Below are 21618 nucleotides of genomic sequence, written 5' to 3'. Positions count from 1 at the left end.
TTTCGATATCTGTACTCCTTAAGCGACCACTTTGTTTATTTAGAGATATTCTGCTGAGCATTACCTGTGCTGTTAAAGTTACTCAGCTAATTGTTCAAAAAGGCAATGGAGAGAAGGCATTATTCAAAAAGACATTTGTTCAAGACAAGCCAGTTGAAACCATGCAGTGCAAAAGTACACCCTGTAAACAAAGCATGCATTATTTAAACAGAGGCTGCACAGGAACTGAATGCATTGGCCTGTCATGTTTTATTGCACAGCTCAGATGTAGCACTACTGGCAGGTGAGGGTACTAAATATGGACCACTAGTGGGTCACTGCTGGTTCACCTTTTGCTGTTGAGATCACTGTACTGTATGAAGCATAAACACTGCATTGTATGGACATGGCCATTGCACGGATGCATGTCTCCTCAAGTTCAATAGCAGAACCCCTAATTGAACCTTTTTTTGTTGAAGCTATGGTGCTGCATCCTAGTGTGAATTTGGTGACAGGTGTCAGCACGCCAGCCTGGCATCTGATTGGATGATGTCGATGGGTGCAGCTGCTCGTATCTTGCAGATCACAGAAGAGCTTGAGCAGGTGAAGCAGGAAATGGAGGAGAGGGGCTCCAGCATGACAGATGGAAGTGAGTTTCCTGGCCACACATTCTAGTCTTGGGCTTTGGCATCAGAATATCATAGGTGGCCAACAGACTGCAACTACTGGTCAGCAGTGTGTGCCATTTTTCCTCGTGCAACTAGGTGTTCACTTCATAAGGCCATATCAAATTGCAGTTAAGTTTTGGGCTACCAAGAAAAGGGAACAGAGATTCCTACTATTGCTTGGATCTCATTTTCTGTGTTCTTGGAACATGATTCACCTTGTACTGCGTGTGCTGTAAACGAGTATAATTGCTTGTAGAAATAGGCATCATTCTGCATAAGCATGTGGACTGTAAGCATAATGACGTTGCTTGGATTGAATAATTTGGCTGCTCTTTCAGAAGCTTGCAAGTCTAAAATCGAACGCAACTTGAGTCTGCAGTGACTGCCACACAGCACTCCTCCGTGACAAAATGCTCTCTGCTGCTAAAGCTTTTGTTGTTACATAAACAAAACCCAAACTACCAGATGAAATTATAGGCTAAAGAATTTTGATGCCTCAGTCTTTTTTGATACAGTCAAACATTAAAATGCTGATTTTGTTTACTGTTGTGGTTAGCCAGTGGAGTGATACAGGACCTTGTAGACCATGACCGATTGTTACCAACTGCTTGTTTTTTTAAGGTGTACCTTACTCTAGTGTGGAAAGTTATTATTGGAGCTCCTTTGCAAACGCATGCATGGCAGTTGAGCAGAGCAGTGAATGTACATGGATATTTGAGAATCGTGTGCTTTCGCTGTTGTACAGCAGGCTGCCTTTAAGGCAAATTTAAAAGGCCCTTCTCTGGCTCAGTAGAACAGTTTGACACTTTGTGTCACCCTGTGCTACCAGCCAGCAAGGAATGAATAGTTTTTTAGTGTAAAGATACTGTATAAACTTCTAAAAGGGCCACACTTTTTCTTTTTTAATTCGCGTGTGAATTTTGAAGGTGCGGCTCATACACGAATTAAAAAGAAAACTTAAAACCATATTTTTTCACAATTATCTAGTCCAAAACGGGGTGTGCAGCCCATACACGAGATTATATGGTAATTCGCACAAAGGGCCTTTTCCAACTATGCATCGCTGTAATATACATGTTTACAGATGGCTTTTAGGTTGATTAGTGACATGAGCTTCAGCTTCCTGAGCCGTGAAAAATGTCGCCTTGTCCAGAAATCTTTGGGTGCTTCTGCAAGCTTTGTTGTGTTGAGGTTTTCTGAGAATACTACTAAAAACTACTGCTCAATAATATTTTGTACATGTTGCAATACCATCGCATTGAAATAACCGTTTTACAGCCGTACGTCATCTTTGCGCTGCGTTTTGTCCATAGGGGCCTGGGTGGGAGGGGGTGGAGCTCTGCAGTGATACTTGGCTACCCCCAATGGAGAACGCTGCGCACTCGCTAGCAGGTGTTCATGGAGTCGAGCTACAACACAATCGCAATTAAGTCCAGCACTCAGGGGTTTCATAATAGGTATCACGCCCTCCCCCCAAATGTATCGGCCAACTCCCCAATTTTTGATGCCATTTTGGAGGACGTTGACATGCTTCAATGAGTGCGATGAAGTTCAATGCAATGCCTTTCTTTTTTTTTTTTTACGAAATGTCGTTGTGTGTTCGAACAGTACATGATTTTTAATATGCCTATTGTGCCATTCAGCTTATTTTATGTACTAGAAGTATTCGAAATATTCACTTCAAAATTATTTGAAGAAAATTACTATTTGATTCGAATTCGCTTAGAACCAAAAAACCACTATTCACACATGCCTAAGGAGAATAAGAATGGGGTGGAGCGCATTTTGCCGGTTTTCTCAGATCATGACCTGCAGTTTACCAATATCCCTTAAGAGAAAAGCATATAACAGCTGTATCTTACCACTACTTACCTGTGGGGCTGAAACATGGAGGCTAATGTAAAGGGTTCAATTTAAATTGAGCACAATGCAGTGAGCTATGGAAAGGAAAATGATAGGTGTAATGTTAAAGGACAGGAAGAGGGCAGAGTAGGTCAGAGAACAGACACAGGTTAATGACATTCTAGTCGAAACCAAGAAGAAGAAATGGGCTTGGGCAGGGGATGTAATGCGAAGGCAAGATAACCGATGGTCGTTAAGGGTAACGGACTGCATACCAAGAGAAGGCAAGTGTAGCAGGGGGCTGCAGAAAGTTAGGTGGGCGACTGAGATAAAGAAGTTCGCAGGGATAAGGTGGCTGCACAGGACAGAGTTAACTAGAGAGGCATAGGAGGGGCCTTTGTCCTGCAGCGGACGTAGCTAGGCTGGTGGTGCACATCATCATCCCACAGATCGGTTGGAGCATTCTAATCATGTCTGATCAAAGTTCCCTCTGCCTTTCCAGCTCCCCTGGTGAACATCCGCAGAGCACTGGCTCGCCTCAAGATTGAGCTGACGCAGATGGATGTGCGAATCGGTGTGGCTGTGCACACCCTCCTGCAGGCCAGGATCAAGGAGAAGGGAAACCTGCGAGACACCACAGAAGCACCTGCTGCCAGCTACGACTCTGTGTACTAACCCCTCTGGCATATTGAAGGCGTCCCTTGTCTTCATTGGTCGTAGCAAATGTTGATTTTCTCAGACATTACTGGAACTGCTCAGCCTACAACTCTACACTATCCTTCCCTTCACCTTGGCTGCGTACGGGGAGACTAAAGTCTGCAGAAAATCTGTTTGTGCTAGTACCGCATTTTCTACTTGTCATGATCCTGGGGAAATTGTCCGAGATATGCACAATTTTGAAATAGTACCTCTGAAACCTGCCAAGAGTTTGTTGTTGTTGCTGTGGTATTATCCTAGAAAAGCTAAAGAGCAGTGAATGGGGCAACACCTCAGCAGTATGCCTAAGCGTTGCAAAATCAAAAACAAAAGCTTCCCTGGCCTAAAATTCTACAATTCAGGACCTTTTCCTTTTTTTATATGTGCATGCAACCTAAAGAATGCAGAGTGCACATACAGTTGGAATGAACATGGATATGATCACTTTGGGCTTAACCTGCTTGGACAAAATCCTCTACAGCAGTTTATATTTCCAAGATGGCCAGCTGGCCTATCGGCTTAAAAGGTTATAGCACCAAAAAAAAATTATTTGTCCTGTTTGGCCTATGTGAAAGCAGTCGTGTTCATATTATCACGCTCGTCTTCGTAGAATATTGATGGAAGAAGAAGAAGCTCAATGGTCGGACGGATCAGTAGAGAAATAGAAAGAGGAAGGGCAGAAGGACACTTGTAGGCTTCGTTATGGTCCTGCTATGTAAGTAAACCCCCGTGCGTACTAAGCACATAACAGTTTTGGTGAGATGTGCCGGGTATCGATTACGGAGTGTGTGGGGACCTGCCCTGCAGCCCCCTGTGTTTGCTTTCCTGCGAGACACCGTGCAGCAGGAGTCTCACCCCGAGGATGAACGAATTCCCTTGTCAGTTACATTAACTGGCAAGGGAGGGCGCCCGCCTCGCTGTGCGGGAGACTGCTGAAGCCCGCCCGCGGGAGATGGGGGGCTTTGGCTGAGATCGTCGGCGCGAGCGGACGTGTCGCTCGCGGCTCCGCTCTGCGCCGGCGGGGCGAGGAAGCGACGGGGAGACAGGCTCCCGTACTCGTCCCGTCCGGCCTTCGGAGTATATATCCCTTGCCCTAGCACTGGCGAACATTCGCTCGGAACCTTGCTGGTGAGTCGGACGACCTTGATTCATTAGCGTACCTTGTTGCTAGCTGGCATTATTGTTGCTGTAGCAATAAATGCCTGTTTGTGTCAGCCAATGTGTCGTTCCTTAGTTCCCTCAGAGCAAGGCCCGCCGTGGTCGGCGAGCGCTCGGTAGCGTACGCGATCACGGGGTGGGGTCCGGGTGGCTTTGAACCGTGTCAGCCGCGATTGAGTGGGAAGAACGTACTTATCTCCCCAAGTCAACCCCACAAGTGTTCCATCTATCGAAGGAGCCGTAGACTCGCTGGCTTACCACCAATGCCATTGGACATGACTGGAGGCGACAATACAGAGAAACCGGGACCATCCACGGTGAACAACCGGCCACATATTGAGAGCCCCGGACATTCTTTGGAAAACCTGAGGAGGACGTTGACGAGTGGCTGAAACACTACGAAAGAGTGAACAAATATAATCGCCGTAACGCTGCCACCAAACTGGCTAATGTGGTGTTCTTCCTTGCCGCCACTGCCTTTTCGACTGGATCAACAGTCATGAGGATTCACTAAGTACGTCGGCTACCTTTACAAGCAAGATCAAGAAAAATTTCGGGGACGAATTGGCAAAGAAGAAGCATGCGGAACAGACATTGCTTTACCGGGTGCAAGTACGCGGAGAAACTTGCACTGCATACATCGAAGCTATCTTAAAGCTGTGCAAGCTAGTGAATTCCAGTATGCTTGAAGGAGACAAAGTCGGCCACCTCCTAAAAGGAATTGCGGAAGACGTTTATAGTTTCCTGATTACCAAAGAGAGCCTGAGCGCCACCGCCGACGTTATAAAACATTGTAGAATATTTGAAGCTTTCAAGCTGCGTCGAATCACTCCTAAATTTGGAAGACTGGCCAATGTCACTTCTGTAGCCAGTGTTGAAGCTTGTCCTCCACATTAAATGGCTGATATGATACGAGAGATTGTGCGCGAGGAATTGTCCAGATCCAGGGACACCTTCTGCCGTGCAGAATATCTGCGGCACAGTTGTGCACCGCAGGCAGATGTCGCCGCCCTGTCCACTCTGTGGGCCCAAACTAGCGGCGCTTTGCATATGGACGATCAGAGCAACTTTGCCCAATGTTATGCCCACCAGCCGACGGGAAGGAGGCCCGCCTACCCTGAAGCAGCGAGAGCCTGGCAACAACCAACGTCGCGACTTTGTTCGCCAGGACTCTTAAGGCGGCCGCTGACGCTCTCAACCTTTGTGTTACCGGTGTGGCATTGCAGGGCATATCTCTAGATATTGCCACTGCCGCTTCCTGACTGCTCAAGACTACCGACCCCCTGTGAATATTCACGGACAAGTGCACACCGAACAGCAGCGGTCCCTGACTATGTCTGCTTGGGACACGTACCATTCCACACATTTGCGCAGTTCATCACTTGCATCTGATCGCAGTGTGACACCGCCACCTCAGAACCAACAGTGGTCACCTTCCCCATGACGTCGTGCTTCCCCTCCGCCTGAAGGAAGCTAGTAGGCGCGGCCGTCGAGTCGATGAAGTCCATACCTCTACCCGGGTTTATGTTGAAGAACAAATTGGAAGTGTTTATTGATGATGTGAAAACAATGGCTCTTGTAGACACTGGAGTTACAGTATCTGTTATGACTTTGAGGTATAAGAACCGTTTAGGCAGGAAAGTAATGTTTAGTGGTGGACCGTGCAGCGTTATTCCGTGGTGTCGGTGGTGAACGTTGTGTTGTTATTGGTGGCGTAACGTTTAGAACAGAATTCGTAGTGGTACCTCCGTCAGCGTATGATGTGATTCTTGGGATTGATTTTCGCAAGAGTGTGGTGCAACTTTAGACTGTCATACGGGAGAGATTGCTTTGAATTCTTCACTACTTTCGGCTCTTGCGGATGACTCGATACCTGATTTTGGAGCATTTGCGGTGGAAGAAGACACTATTGTACCAGCTTTATCTGCAGCACTCATGCGGGTTTTCTCTATTCGCAATCAGTGCGAACCTTTTGAAGTTGTAGTAGAACCTACGACACTCACCTGCTCTAAGAAGAGTATCCTCGTGCCTCGTTGCGTCGTTCCCGTAGTCAGAGGCTGCACCGAGCTGTGGACAGTCAACCACTCTGAAGAGCCAGCTGTGTTGCCTCGGGGCCTAAAACTTGCCCGTTTCGAGGAAGGCGTGTCAAATTCCGTCGCGGCGTTAACCAGCTCTGTCATTGAGCAGCACGTGCACCGAGATATGGAGAGTTAAGGCTATGATTAATCAGTCTCTTTCTACAACCGAGCGTTGCATTCTAGTGGAACTACTTCTGAGAGCACGTGATCGTGTTCGACTTCGCCAAGGACAACTCAACACCGCTGCCTACCAGTCGTATTCATCACACGATCAGCACCGGGTCCGCACCTCCGATACACCAGCAGCCGTATCGTGTCTCAGCAAATGAGTGTAAGTTAATAGATGACCAAGTTCAAGGGATGCTAAAATGCGGCATTATTCGAGAATCTTCTAGTCCTTGGGCAGCTCCAGTTATCCTTGTTAGGAAAAAAGATGGCGCATGGAGGTTTTCTGTTGACTACCGTCGCTTGAATACAGCCCCGAAGAAAGACGTCTACCTGCTTCTACATATAGATGACGCATTTGACTGTCTGCACTTAGCTTCATGCTTTTCTTGCATTGATTTGAGATCGGGCTACTGACAAATCCCCATGCACACTGCAGATAAAAAAAAACAGCATTCATAACGCCAGATGGACTTTATGAATTTGACGTTATGCCCTTAGGATTATGTAATGCACCTGCAACATTCGAGCGGTTCATGGATACAATCCTGCATGGACTGAAGTGGCAAATTTGTTTATGCTATTTGGGAGACGTAATTTTTGGCAAAACATTTAGTGAGCACAACGGCTGCCTGGATATCGTGCTTGATGCATGGAACGAGCTGGTCTTGTCCTGAATTCAAAGAAATGTCATTTTGGGAACCGTGAAACAATTGTTCTTGGTCATTTAGTTGATAAAGAAGGTGTTCGACCGGATCCCAAGAAAATTGAAGCTGTCAAAAGATTTACGGTGCCCCAATCAGTAAAATGAGCTCCAGAGCTTTTTAGGGCTTTGCTCATACTTTCGACGCTTTATACCAAGGTTTGCGTACATCGCTTACCCACTCACGTATCTGCTGCATAAAGATGCACCATTCAATTGGACCAGCGAATGTGACGCAGCTTTCCATCATCTGAAATTTCTTTTGACCTCGGGCCCCATCCTATGCTACTTTTGCCCATCAGCGCCAATTGAAGTACACACTGATGCAAGTGGTATCAGTATCGGCGCTGTACTTATACAATGCCATGGCCACGATCAGCACGTGGTAGCATATGCCAGCCGCTCGTGGAGTAAGTGCGAAAATAATTACATGGTAGCCGAGCAAGAATGTCTCGCCGTTGTTTTCGCTGCACAGCGCTTCCACTCCTATCTGTATGCAAATGCTTTCACCGTCATGACTGACCACCATTCGCTTTGCTGTCTAGTGAGTCCTCGTGACCCCTGTGGATGGCTCGCTCGATGGGCTTTGGCCTACAAGAATTTACTTTTACTGTGGCGCATAAAAGCGGCCGTAAACACTCAGATGCTGATTGTCTTTCGCGTTTGCCGCTTCAAACGACTGATGACGATGCAGACAACTTCGATGAATACTTGGCTTCACTTTCACAAGTCTTCCCCGATCTTCAAGTTTTCTGAACTGAGCATCGCAAAGACCAAACATATCCTCTTTGTTTGATGCCGCCAAGGATTCTGAAAAGAACACTTTTTGCATTCGCGAGGGATTGCTTTATAAGAAGAAGTTCGCTCCTGGGGGAGAATGCATGCTTCTTGTCGTGCCAGAAAGCCTACGCATCACAGTTCTTGAAATGATGCACAACGAGGCCACGTGTGGGCACTTTGGAGTTGCCCGAACACTCCACCGCACACAACAACGATTTTACTGGCCTAAGATGCGTTCAGCTATCCAGCGCTATGTAGCCAGCTGTGTGCACTGCCAACGCTGTAAGCTGCCGACTTCAAGTCCACCGGGAAAACTGCGGCCAGTCACACCTCCAACAGCCCCGTTTGGGCAAGTTGGCATTGACCTTCTTGGACCTTTCCCACAGTCTTCTAAAGGAAACCGATGGATTCTTGTGTGCATAGATTATTTAACCCGTTATTGTGAGACAGCCGCGATACCAGACGCTACTGCGTCTGAAGTATCTCATTTCCTACTTCGATTCGTCATTCTTCGGCACAGCTCTTCTGCAGTTCTTAGTGATCGTGGACTTCAATTCACAGCGGACGTTGTCGAAGATTTCCAGTGAAACAGCGCAACGGCACAAGGCCAGAGGACAAGAAAGGACGATACACAGCGCTGCTCTGGCCTTGTGCCGTTGCGCTGTTTCACTGGAAATCATGTCAGACCAACGTGCCCATCAGTTATTGTTGTACAGTTGTCGAAGAACTTCTCCACCTCAGCGCCTGCAGTTTTCGCCACTCGACGCCATATCATCCCCAAACGAACGGTGTGGTAGAACGCACTAATCGGACGCTCACCACCATGCTGGCTATGTACGTCACTGCAGATCATAAGGACTGGGATGGTGTCCTCCCATTCTAAACTCGAATACGCAGCATCAATATGGGATCCTTATCACCAGAACTAAACGCACTCACTTGGGATGGTTGAAAATACAGCTGCTCGATTCATTCTTTCTAACTCCAGCAGAACTGCAAGCATAACCAGATGAAATCTAGACTCGGTCTCCCATCCTGTGTGTCCCGTCGTCGGGCACTTCGTCTTCACCTTTTTCATTAACTTTTTCACCATTCTTACCTGCACGAAGAACTTATTTCATCCCCCAGTACGTGTCACCACGGATGGATCACGCTCACAAGGTTGGAATACCATTCTGCAGAACGAAAACCTACTTTCATTCCTTTTTACCCCAGACATCCTACGAGTGGAATCACCTTCCCGCACCACTGGCAATAATTATTAATCATCACCATTTATTTCAAGATGCATTAGCTAACATTGTATAACCAGCAACCATCTGTAATATTGTGCTCATATTTCTATGTTTTGTTACTTTGTATAACCAGTCCCCTCTATAATGCCATATGGCCCTGAGAGAATTTTAAATAAATAAATTACTCATGCATACAACACAGCGCAACATGAGACAACTGGCTACAGCCCCTTCTACCTGCTCTATGCTCGCTCGCCTCGCTGTGGCCTCAACACCATACTGCCATTGTTCATTCATAATGAACCATCTCTTGCTACCACACTCTGCAGAGCTGAAGAAGCTCGCCTGCGCTTGAATTTTACCTACGCAAGAGCGTTCTAAGAACCGCTGCGACGCCCGACACCACCCAGTGTCCTATGTTCCTGGTGACATTGTGTGGTTGTGGACACCTCTACCGTTTGTTGTGTTAGAGTGCATAAGCGACCTGAATTGCGTTATAGCACGCCTAACTGCAAGTGGTCGACAGTCACGCCAGTCTCAGGTGGTGCATGTAGCCCGCCTCAAGCGGTTTCATCCGATTTCAACCCCCCTGACGGGCTTTGTCTGCAAGGAGGGAACTGTCATGCGCACCTTCGTAGAACATCGACGGAAGAAGAAGACCAGTGGTCGGTACTAAGCACATAACAATATCGCTATTGGCTGTACAGCCAAAGTGCTTGTGGCGTGACATTAAAAATTGTGATACTGATTGCAGGCCATCGATTAGAAGTTGCTGCAGTTGTGAAAGAGGATTACAGAGGCCTGTTTCAGTACAAAAGAGGTGGTAGATTATCATCACTGCGATAGAGTGAGCAGTGCCTAAAATATACCGGTTAGTGTGCCGACTGAGAGCACTGAGATGGCACTGGGGTAATGACTGCCAGCAGCTTCCTCAAAGGAGCGCTGCCGACTGGAAGTGTGCTAAAGCCCAAGTGCGCTGCGCCTTCCTAGTGAAATATGTAGTTGCTGATTTGTTTTATTCCTTTATTTTTAGCAGATACCATGTTAAGATTGCATGTTAACTCATAGTATATGCATCACAGCAAACAAACTGCAATCTTTTCCGTAGCATCACACTATGACATCACATGTCTGTTCTTTGCAAGGCTGCTTTACCTTGGACATCCTTGCTATGCGACATTTGGATGGTGCACGCACCACATAAATGACTTGCACCAAAGGAATTATGCACTCATACACACGGCAACGGCAGCTGCATGAAGTGATGTCATCTGCTAAGCGAGATCGTCCGCTGGAGATGCACAGATATATGTATATAGATACTTGGGGCCACACCCTTTTTAGCACACTCCCTGTGAGCTGTGTCCTGCAGTCAGCGATTGTTGGCAGTCATTGGAAACTGCACCCCCCCTTTCCCGTGGCAAGTCAATATATTCTAGACACTGCACCATCGGGGATATAAATTACTAAGTATTGTATTAAGTTTATATTATTGCCACCTACAAATAGGGACACTGTTACACTTGATGTTGCAATGGGAATGCCTTCCTTCCTCGAATATTGTGAGGCGTTAAAGATGGAAGCAATAGCATACATGATGCCACTAGGGCATTGAAGCCATAATGGCGCCACCCTTGGCAGATGTTGCAGTGATTTGTCTTGTATGAAAGGGACCAACCAGCCCAAGAAGCATTTACTTCAACCTGGTGTCGGTGCATGGGAATAATTTCCCAGCCTAGTGATCGTTTTGGTAAATGGTGTATTCCAGTGTGGCAAGAGGGATTCAGAGATGAGAAAACTGACAGTCATCTCTCAATGTAGAACAGCATATTGCAGCACAAACACATGTCTGTGTGTCTGCAGACCGGTTGACTACTGTTAATGGAGGAAAAACATTATTTTCGTCAGAACACATGTGCGGACGATTCCGTGCTAGATGGCCATCAACCCATGGCTGACGGCGACCTGTGTGGCCCACTCCGCGGCCCTGGTCTGGACGACTGGGTCTGAGCCGGCCAACACGGCCTCCCACTGCTTGAGAGGAGGATCACTCGTAATATCCGCCGGTCGCGGCGCTATGCTACAGCTCCATAATATGTGGTCATAGGTAGCCACTTCTTGACACCATCTGCATTCCGGCTGAATGTCCGGGTAGATTTTGCTTAACACATATGGGTTGAAGAACAATCTTGTCTGCAATCTTTGCTAGGCGCATTCCTGCGCCTTTACCAATTGCTTGTCCTGGGGCGGGTAAATTCTCTGCTGAAGTGTGTAATGTTTAGTAATGTCGCGAAAGGACACTACCCATCTTTCGTGGACCTCCCAGAACGTCCGGCTCACCTGCTCAGCTGACGAAACCTTGAGCATTCATGTGAGCTGTCTCGTTCCCAGGGTTCCCAGAGTATGCCGGTACCTGGACAATTTCTACCTACATAGTCCTTCGCCCCGTGGCCCAATTTAGCAGTCGTGCCGCTGTGACAGATATTCTGCCCCTTGCCAAATTTCAGATGGCCGTTTTCGAGTCGCTGAAAATCAGGTTAACTTTAGTACTAGCTATAGCTAGCACTATCGTTGCCTCCTCTGAAGTTCCTGGGGAGCGGGTTTTGACTGATGCAGAGGTGACCAAGCATCCCCACCCATCCACCACCACAACTGCAAATGCGTCCTTGCCCTTATACTCGGCGACATCTACGTAGACTGCCCCGTTGTACTCCCCGTACTTGACATGTAAAGCTCTGGCTCTTTCCTTCCTGCAGTCCTCGTGATGTATGCGGCCCTCGATCCTCTCAATGCTGTTGGGAGGTACGAATTTGTGCTCAACATACTCCATAATGACTTAGCTTGACATGGGTTGCTGCATGCTGTGTTATGGGTGCCCTTTCAATGATGCAGAAAAAGAGCCCGAAGGGAAGCTACCACTAACCTGTTGCAGCTCTGTGAAAGTGAATCTGAAGAGTTGTTTGGTTATCCGGTCACAGTGGATGAGTGGTGGATTCACCACATTGACCAACTCTAAAAGAGACCACGTGGTGATGTTTTCATGGTGGAGTCCTCAAGCAAAAGCACCCCGAGAAGCTCGCAAAGGCTTGCAACTGCTGCATGGCAATGCCCTCACTGATTATGGTCAGCAGATCACACATAATGTTTCTTTTAAAATTTGAAATCTTACCTTCCTTCTTAATTACCCCAGTCTTGCACCTATTGGTTTTTTTCTGCCTCTGTGCATTAGTTGGCCACATAGGTAGCATTTTCAGGCTGACAATGATACCATTTCAGGGTGGAACAGACCTTCAACAAGTGAAATGACGAGCTCTGCAACAATGACCTCTGCTAGTTCGCACCTTAGTTCCTGCAGTGTGTGGCTTTGGATAGTGAAGATGTAGAGAAAAGATAGACATGCCTTCAATGCCAAGTTTCTGACTCTGTGGCATAATACAAACATTACAGCCACCCCTCATAGAGGCACCACGTGCTGTCTTACCATGTGCCGTCTTGCTATCAGTTTCATGCTCTGGAGTTGTATGCGCTTAGCCAGAGCACTTCATATCATGTTGCCTTCTGAGGTCATGGTAGTGCTGCTTTTACTTCTCAACATTTCTAGCCTCTTTGATGTTTACATAATTGCAGTGGTAAATGGGCAGGCACAGATTATGGCAGGGAACCTTTTTTTGGGTAGTACATTTTTCATGTTCACCAGCATTGTCTTGGTTGTTTTGATATTTGGCAGCTGAGCCCAAGTCTGTGGCATCGAAACCTGACCATGGCGGCTGCATTTTGATGGAGGCAGAATGAAAAAACACATGTGCTGTGAGATTTCGGTGCACATCAAAGAGCCTCAGGTGGTTGAAATTAATGCAGAGCCCTCTACTGCGCCATCCATCATAGATAATGTGCAGCTTCGGGATGTTAAACCCCCATGGATCAACCTCACTTATTGAGTAGAAAAATTCACTTTGTTTAAGTTGTGACTATGTGAAGTGGACTATTAGCAATCATTTCATCAGCAACGTCTGCGACTACCTTAGTGCTACGGGTCTTCACTCCTTCTTTTAACTTTATATCTCCTGCATTCCTTCCCCCTTTCTCAACTTTTGCTTAATGGCACACTTTTCGAAGAAAAAGAAAGGTGTAGACCTAAACTGTGGCTTCAGGCTTTGCTCATTGAAAGAGTGTGCAGAAAAATTGAATTTCAGTTTGGGCTAATGGGTTTTAATGAGCCACTGCAACAGTGCAGGCTACTATAAGGTAAGATGAGTAAGCAGCAATGCGAGCTGAACCCTTCCATACAAATACAAAAGTAATCTGCCATAGTCTGTGAGTGCGACCACTCGGCTTCATTTAAGTTGTGCATCCTTTTTGAGGTAAGTGGATTGCATTATTGCTGCCAAGAACATCTGTCTTGGAAGAGGAAAGTCAAGACAGCTAGTAGGGCGAGGATGCGAGGCAAAGAAAGGAATAAAAACCACGTGCCTCGTGCCCTCACCCTAATCTTGATGTCTTAACTTTCCTCAACATGAGCCTGCAAGAACATTCTACTAAAGCATCTTTCTTGGAAGGCATGTCTACATTCCCCGTGAATGGGATGCCTCCTGGCACAGAATTTACTTGCACAGCAAGAGTGAATGTAACCTAATCTATAGCACACGACAGTATCGTATGTTAAAGCATAACAGCTTCCTTGCTGGAAATGCTGAAGCAAAGAACACAGAAACCTGTTTTAGGAAGCAGTGATGGCACAGAGGTAGGGCATCCGCCTCGCATGCAAGAGGACCGCTGTTCCAATTCTGGTGCTGCATGGACAGGCCTGGGGTAAGGCTTGATCTCGGTGACTAGAGCTCACAATACACTCCATCACAAGAAAAGGATTTGGCCACACTGGTGCAGTATTTGGCCGCAACCTCCTATATGAATAGCAGCTGCGGAGCAACTGACCAAGGCGTGATGCAGTGGAGGGTGCCATGAATTTCTGGTTGCAGACGGGCCACCATTGGAAACTGAGCCTGGCAATGTTTAACGCTAGAACCTTATCTAGTGAGGCCAGTCTAACAGTGCTGTTTGAGGAACTAGCAGACAGCAAGTGTGACATCATGAGGCCTAATGAAATTACAAAAAATTAGGCGTATTGAGTGCTAAAGGATGGCATATGCTATGCTATTGCGGATTAGTGGATAGATGAGCTAGGTGCAGGATTTCTCGTCAGTGATGAAATAGATGGCAACATAACCATTTTGTATTAACAAGAGGGTGGCAGTTATCGTAATTAAGCTTGATAAGAGGTACTGACTGGAGGTGGTTCTGGCCTATACGCTTGCATCCAGCCATGAACATATCTAAGTCTTCCACATGAAGGTCTGCAATTGGCAATGAGCAGAGTAAAAACGCAGTGCACTGTACTGATGGGAGACTTCAATGCCAAGGTAGGCAAGAAACGGGCTGCAGACCAAGCAGTGGATGATATACGGCATAGGCTCCAGGAATAGCAGGGGAGAGTTATGAGTAGAGTTTGCAGAGAAAAATGATTTATAGATCATGGATACCTTCTTCCACAAACGGGAAGCATATGTTGGAGAGCACCAATGGCGAGGCTAAAAATGAAATAGACTTAAAATACGCACTCACCCTGGCATCGTGCAGGACATGTGGTTGCTCACAAAGGTTCAATGTAGCGACCATTGGATGGTAAAGTCGCCAATTAGCCTAGGCTTGAAGAGGGAAGAATGGAAGCAATTGGCGAGTTAGAAGCCTATCCTTGAGTTGGCAACAAGAGGGAAAGTAGAGGAATTCAGGATCTCGCTGCAGAATAGATATTCGGCATTAATTGAGGCTGATGACCTTAAAGGAGTATAGACACCTAAATTTTGGGTGCGCGTTTTCTTTGTAATGATGCGTAAGGCATTATTATGCATGGATTACCACCTGGTATTTTCCTACGACCGCTAAATAATTTATAATTGCATTTCTTTCTCATGCTGTTTCGGTTTCAATAGCCGAATGAGGACTGTGACCAGTGTTGTAGGCGTTACCGAAAAAAAGTAACTAAATACGTTACTCGTTACGCTAAGAAAAAGGAACACGTTACCACCCTGCGTTACTTATAAAAAAAGTAACGTGTTATCGTTACCATTACCGAAAAAAAGTACGGAACATTACTTTGCCATTACTTCATGGCCATAAATTTTAATTAGTGTGTCTTCGCCTCAAGAACTCGCGATAAAAATTTTATAAACCTCTTAGTTCACATAAAACTTCTAGCCCAAACAATCATTTTATGCAATATCCTGATTTAACGAGAATACTTTGCACAGATGTGCAGGAGCTTAGCAATGTTATAGTGGCCTAAAGTTGCCTGTAGAGTTAAATGTGTTGGATTCTAACTCTGTGGGACATGGTGAAGCCATCTTCTGAATGTGGCGTTAAACACAAAATGACACTTCATCATCAATTATAACTTCACAAAGCAAACATCGCTGAACTCTCAACAAATTTACAGTAATTCTTAAAAATGTCGTGTTCCAAAATGCTCGGCATGCTTCCACTCTGTAGAGAGTTGTGTGTATGAGTGGTTCGGGGAGGAGCGCAAGGCGAAGGCGAATGTGGGATTCGGCATTCGGGCACGTATTTCGTGCTTTATGGCTATTGTCTTTTTTTTAGTTGGGTGCGTCATCAAGGGCAGGTGTTTTCTGGCATGCATGCGAGCCGCAACAAAAGTCGTCAACAGCACCTGTTTGTTTATTTGCAACATCATATTAGGTGCTCTGCGCTTTTTTTTTCTAGAAAAAGGGAACGGAGTGGGTGACAACGGGAACAAAAAGTAACTAGTAACGTGACACCTCACGTTACCGAAAAATGTTAACGTAAGTACGTTACCCGTTACAGGTCATAAATGGTAAAGATTACGTTACTAAGTTACCAGAAGAAGTAACGCGTTACCGGTAACGCCGTTACTTGTAACGCGTTATCACCAACACTGACTGTGACGTATGTCAACGTGTACTTACAGGTCACGTGAGACATGAAAAAACTGCAATATAATCGCTGCTTCCTCATTCGTTGTCATTCCGGCTCTTGGGGAAGGCTGGCTTCAGCACTGCAGTAAATTAAAACGATGAAGCAGCGATTACATGGATGTTTTTCAATTCTTCACGTGAAACAAAAATGCACTCCATGGAGGAAGGATTCCTTCCTACATGACGGACGCATTCCGACATCACAGCCATCGTTCGGCTGTTGAAACCGAAACGGAAAGAGCATGACAGAAAAAATTCGATTATAAATTATTTAGCGGTTGTAGGCAAATATCACATGGTGATTCATGCGTAGTAGTGTATTCTGTATCATTATAGAGAAGAAAAGATTCCATCAAAATTAGGTGTCTATACTCCTTTATTGTTCAAGCAATGAACAATAATCTCGCAGCTATCATTACAGAGTGCGCAGAAGAAATAGGTGGTAGGATGGTAGACTGAATACCGGCAAGCTCCCTGGGGAGATGAAAGTTCTGATTAAGAAACGTCAAAGCATGAAGGCCTCTAATCCCACAGAGAGAATAGAACTAGAAGCGCTACCAAAGCTAATTGATGGCGTCATGTAACCGAAAAAGGAAGTATAATATGGTGAAAATCGAGCATGCTCTAAAGACCGGAGGTAGCCTAAAATCGGTCAGGCAATATGGATAAGATAGTTAAAAGAGCTGAAGAGTTCTAAACAAATCTATACAGCAGCCAATGTAATCAGGACATTAAGAGAGGCTGTAGTGCACAGCATTTGGGAGATCCTGTCGGTAACGAAAGAGGAAGTAAAGAAAGCCTTAGGAGCAATGCAAAGGGGGAAAGCGGCTGGTGGGGTTGTGCTAGAAAAGCTAGCCACCTTATATATGTAATGCCTTATGACCTCTGGCATGCCATAATGTTGAAAGAACGCTAACATCGTCAAGGACTTGAAAAATTATACATCTATCGGCGTACTGTCCGTTGCCTACAAGGTATTTCCAAAGTAATCACTAATATAATCAGGACAACCTTAGAGTTCAACGCGCAGAATAATACCAACCCCGATATACACTGAACCACATAATAACGAAAGTTTATAATGAAATAACGCATATAACAAACAGGTGATTGCCTTTGGAAACCCTGTCAGCAAGGGTTATAATGAAGTAATTGCCGGGCCCTTCTTCATAGATAACAAGAAAGCATTTGACTTAGAACCTCAGCAGTCATGCAGGCATTACAGGTTCGAAGAGGGGATTGTGTAACAGCCTTATATAAAAATGCTGGCAGATATCTATAGCAGCTGCACTACCACTAGTCCTCTATAAAGATCGCGATGAATGAATGAATGAATGAATGAATGAGCTGTTTATTTAGAAGGGGAGGCTCCAGGCCGTTTGTTGGGGAATTTGGTTTTTAAGGAAGGGAAAATCAGGGACCTATTGATACACGAGGGGGCGGCTTGGGTGGTCGAGCCACGCTCTACACTGCTTTGTAAATTCCAATAAGCAAAGGTATCAGGCAAAGAGATATGATCTCTGTATTGCTATTCGCCGCCTGTTTATAGGAGGCATTCAGAGACCTGGACTGGGAACAGTTGGGGATAAGAGTTAATGGGAATACCGTAGTAATCTGCAATTTGATGACGTTGCCTTGCTCACTCACTTATCATGCTTAGGCAAAGTATTCTTCATGCTTTGCCTAAGCATCATGAATGACTTAGGCAAAGCAGACAGTGGGTCTAAAAGTTAATATGCAGAAAACTATGGTAATGTTCAACAGTCTCGAAGGGAACAACAGTTTACAAATGGTAGTGAGGCACTGGAAATGGCAGAATACTCCTACTCAAGGAAGGTACTGACTGCAGATCCACACAATGAAAGTGAAATAACTGGAAGAATAAGAATGGGGTGGAGTACATTCGGGACGTTCTCTCAGATCATGAAAGGCAGTTTACCAATATTCCTCAAGAGAAAAATATATAATGGCTGTACATCACACATGAGGCAGAAATGTGGAGGGCTGCCACGGTGGCTCTAGTTATGGCGCTCGGCTGCTGACCTGAAAGACGCGGGTGCGATTCCAGCTGCGGCGGTCAAATATCGATGGAGGCGAAATTCTAGAGGCCCATGTACTGTGTAATGTCAGCGCATATTAAAGAACCCCAGGTGGTTGAAATTTTCAGAGCCCTTCATTATAGCCGCCACCCCCCCCCCCCCCCCCCCCCATAGCCCGAATCGCTTTGGGACGTTAAACCCTCATAAAAGGAAGAAAAAAAAAAGAAAAACCGTGGAGGCTACCAAAAAGGGTTCAGCTTAAATTGAGGACATTGTAGAAGGCTATGAAAAGGAAAATGTTAGGTGTAACGTTAGCAGACGGGAACAGAGCAGAGTGGGTCAGGGAACAATGCAGGTTAATGACATCCTAGTCAAAATTAAGAAGAAATGAGTTCGAGCAGAGCATGTAATGTGAAGACAAGATAACCGATGGTCATTAAAGGTAATTAACTGCATTCCAAGAGAAGGTAAGTACAGCAGGGGCAGCAGAAAGGTAGGTGGGCGAATGAGATAAGTTTACGGATGGAAGAGACCTTTGTGCTGCAGTGGACAAAGTGCAGCTACAGAGCGATGTTTGGCATTACTGTTGGGGGTACAAACACAGAAAGCTAAAAAACATGTGGCTGACACACAAGTCACAACAAAAAATAATGACATGCATGAAAACAATTACAGCACATCACGAAATGCTTTAGCATTCATAACATTAATTATGGCTGACGTGAAATGGCTCCTTTCTCAGATAGTTTCAGGCAAAAACACAGGCAACTGTACCACATCACTTCTCGAGTCGTAATCCATACATGATGATTATGGTCAACACTGTGATGTGTGATGCTCTATACCAGTTATGCAGCAATAAATACTATACAACAGCTTTAATCATGACCATCTTGTTCCAGATGCAACTGCAACCTATTCCAATGTTTTAACAAGTAATGCTGATTTTCCAAGCAGAGTTTAAGGATGTATTGTGTTGCCTTGAGTTGTTCGATTTTGCCTATGGCTGCTGTTGGGTCCCATGCAGTGCATACATATTCCAATACATGTCTAGCAAATTTTTTTTTACAATACCTTTTTATCACCTTCCGATAACCTGCTTTAGTGTTTGCTGAGCATGTGCGAGCAAAAAAAAATGTGGGCGATTTGCAGTTTGCAGTGAGCCCATATATGCAGGTGACAGGAAAGGAACGGTGTTAAAACTCAGTTGCATCCTAATCATATCAACCGGCCAAGTGCCTCAAAGTACAATAGAGAAGTGCAGCACTGACCTACACAACTTTAAGCAATACGCAAAGAAATAACAACGCGAACGACACTGGCTCTTGGTAAGAAGAAAAGAGGGGGGCTGCGGCTGCGCCTAGCTTGCGCTTGGAAGCACGAATAGCCGCTCGGCTGCCGCAAATCGCGTGCCGAGAGAAACAAGAAAGCTGTTATTCCTTTAAAATACGTGTATTTCGGAACCACGGCGCGCGCACGTTTAACGTTCACGCGAGCTCTTTTGCCCGCAGGTAAGCGTTCCACTGTTCGGGGATCTTCTTGAAGGTGTTTATCTTCTGCCTGATCTGGGCGGGCGTTTCTTGAAAGTAATTCTTGCGGTCCTTGGCCATAGCCACGTAGTCCTCGCCGTACTTCTCCAGCATGTAAACGCAAAACTTGACGTTGTCTCCTGAAAGTCGCAGCGTGCTGGGCCTGGGCTCGGACGCCTCGGTCTCGAGCTGCGTTACGACGTGCTCTTTGGGGGCGCGCGTCTTTCGCTTCTTTTTTTCCGCAGACGGTTGCGCGGGGTCAATGTCCATAGGAATCGCTTTGTTTGAGTCCGCTGCAAGGCCCATGTCGCGCATGTTGTCGAAAACGCCCTTGCTTTCATCCCAGGCTTGCTTTATGGTCATGCTTTTGATCTTGACCTGACGCTTGAGCTTTTTCTTCATTTTCCTTTTGCGGTTGACGCTGTACGTCTGGCGGCGCCGCTTCTTGGTCTTCTTAGCGTTTCCCATATTTCGAGAACGATTTAAGCCGACCAAACACTCACACCACACCAAATAAGCACCGCCACGTGCAGACCCACCACACACAGCACTGCAGTGAGGCTTAGCTTGGTTAAAGATTAGACTTTGGCTTAGATTGGAATGGCGATGACTGAGTCTAGCCACCTTAGCGGTGACCATAAAACTGAAAAAATGTCTAGCTTGATAAAAAAAGATAATAATTATGACATAAAATAAAAATATAATGATTGTAATACCACAAACTTGTTTAGTTCAATGCTTATTTTAAAGTTAAAAACGTTTCAAAAAGTAATTTTGTAAAGCGAATAGTGATTTGGGTAGCCGCTTGAAGCGCTCATGTCGTTGTGCTAGAGGACAGAGTAGCTCAGGGAAAGCTCCCTGCTCCTGCGATTTAACTTTGGAGAATCTGACACGGCGCTGTCGATTGCGTGGATGCTTCAAACTGTATGAAGATTGTGTCGTTTCAAGTAGTCGACTCATCAGAGAAGTTATTTCAACTCTCAGCTGTATAAAGTTTTGGTGAATGGACCTTTGGTTACGTCGCGGGCCGACAATCGTCAGTGGAGAACAGCCCAAGCTACTAAAATGAACAACACGGACGTGCTGTCGCAAGCGATGAGCGTCTCTGCAAAGAGCAGAACTGAGGACAATGACGCCGAATCCGACTGCGACGGAGACAAATTGTCAGGTAATAATGAGCCACTTTCTGTTTGTTTTTTCACCTTCGCGTAGTACGTGTAGTTGCACTTTCCTTAGCATATTCGCTGCAGTCGAAGGCACTAGTTTTGCTTCTCGGAATCGAGACAGATAATCCGATCTGCTTCCTTTGTTTCGGTGCAGAGAAATAACGGGACTTAAAAGCAGAAAAAAAAATTCCACTTGGTTGTATTGCTGGCTTGAAACCATGTGCTAATTGAAGCTAAACGTTGCTCTATTGCCCGAAGGCTAGCGTTGCAAAGAGACGAAGGAAACGTTTGGTAACCGCTGGCACGGCTTCCCACTGACGCAATCCGAAGCGCAGCAGCTGTTCTGCTTGCTGTTCCAAGTTGACAAATGGACAAACATGCACTGTGAATCATACGTAGCTGCCAGGGGGCTTCCTAGGCCAGTGTACTGCGCGCAGAAATGCATGTGTTTATTGCTGCGTGGAAGACCAAGCGATGACATTGAAATTGGTATTTGGCGTGAAATTTCAGGAATTTATTTGCGATCTGCGCTACTGGAAGTTGACGCATTTGAGGCTTTGAACGAAGCAGAAG

General features: G+C 45.8%; 3 protein-coding genes across 9 annotated transcripts in view; 2 read left to right on the top strand and 1 right to left on the bottom strand.

The window, feature by feature from the left end:
* IFT57 (intraflagellar transport 57) overlaps positions 1 to 5416 on the top strand; it is a 32504-nt gene extending 27088 nt beyond the window's left edge. For both annotated transcript variants that reach the window (XM_077668328.1, XM_077668329.1), the window contains 2 exons: positions 562 to 628; positions 2992 to 5416. In XM_077668328.1, the coding sequence (XP_077524454.1) occupies positions 562 to 628; positions 2992 to 3164 (240 nt within the window). In that variant the 3' untranslated portion in view covers positions 3165 to 5416. The remainder of the gene's footprint in view (positions 1 to 561; positions 629 to 2991) is intronic.
* Positions 5417 to 19783: 14367 nt separating this feature from the next.
* LOC144136210 (nucleolar protein 16) lies at positions 19784 to 20485 on the bottom strand. Its single transcript, XM_077668327.1, has one exon. It carries the CDS (start codon positions 20345 to 20347, stop codon positions 19838 to 19840), a length of 510 nt encoding a protein of 169 aa, XP_077524453.1. The 5' UTR covers positions 20348 to 20485; the 3' UTR covers positions 19784 to 19837.
* Positions 20486 to 20691: 206 nt separating this feature from the next.
* AMPdeam (AMP deaminase) overlaps positions 20692 to 21618 on the top strand; it is a 123513-nt gene continuing 122586 nt past the window's right edge. For all 6 annotated transcript variants that reach the window (XM_077668318.1, XM_077668314.1, XM_077668312.1 and 3 more), the window contains exon 1: positions 20692 to 21047. In XM_077668318.1, the coding sequence (XP_077524444.1) occupies positions 20945 to 21047 (103 nt within the window). In that variant the 5' untranslated portion in view covers positions 20692 to 20944. The remainder of the gene's footprint in view (positions 21048 to 21618) is intronic.

Source organism: Amblyomma americanum, chromosome 6 (assembly GCF_052857255.1).
Source record: "Amblyomma americanum isolate KBUSLIRL-KWMA chromosome 6, ASM5285725v1, whole genome shotgun sequence".
In the NCBI taxonomy this organism is placed as follows: Eukaryota; Metazoa; Arthropoda; class Arachnida; order Ixodida; family Ixodidae; genus Amblyomma; species Amblyomma americanum.
The sequence above is the reverse complement of the archived record's forward strand: the minus strand, read 5'-3'. Positions and strand labels throughout refer to the sequence as shown.

Bases quoted from the DNA above. Each gene is read 5' to 3' on its own strand.
- LOC144136210 (XM_077668327.1), bottom strand. From the start codon at position 20,347: ATGGGAAACGCTAAGAAGACCAAGAAGCGGCGCCGCCAGACGTACAGC.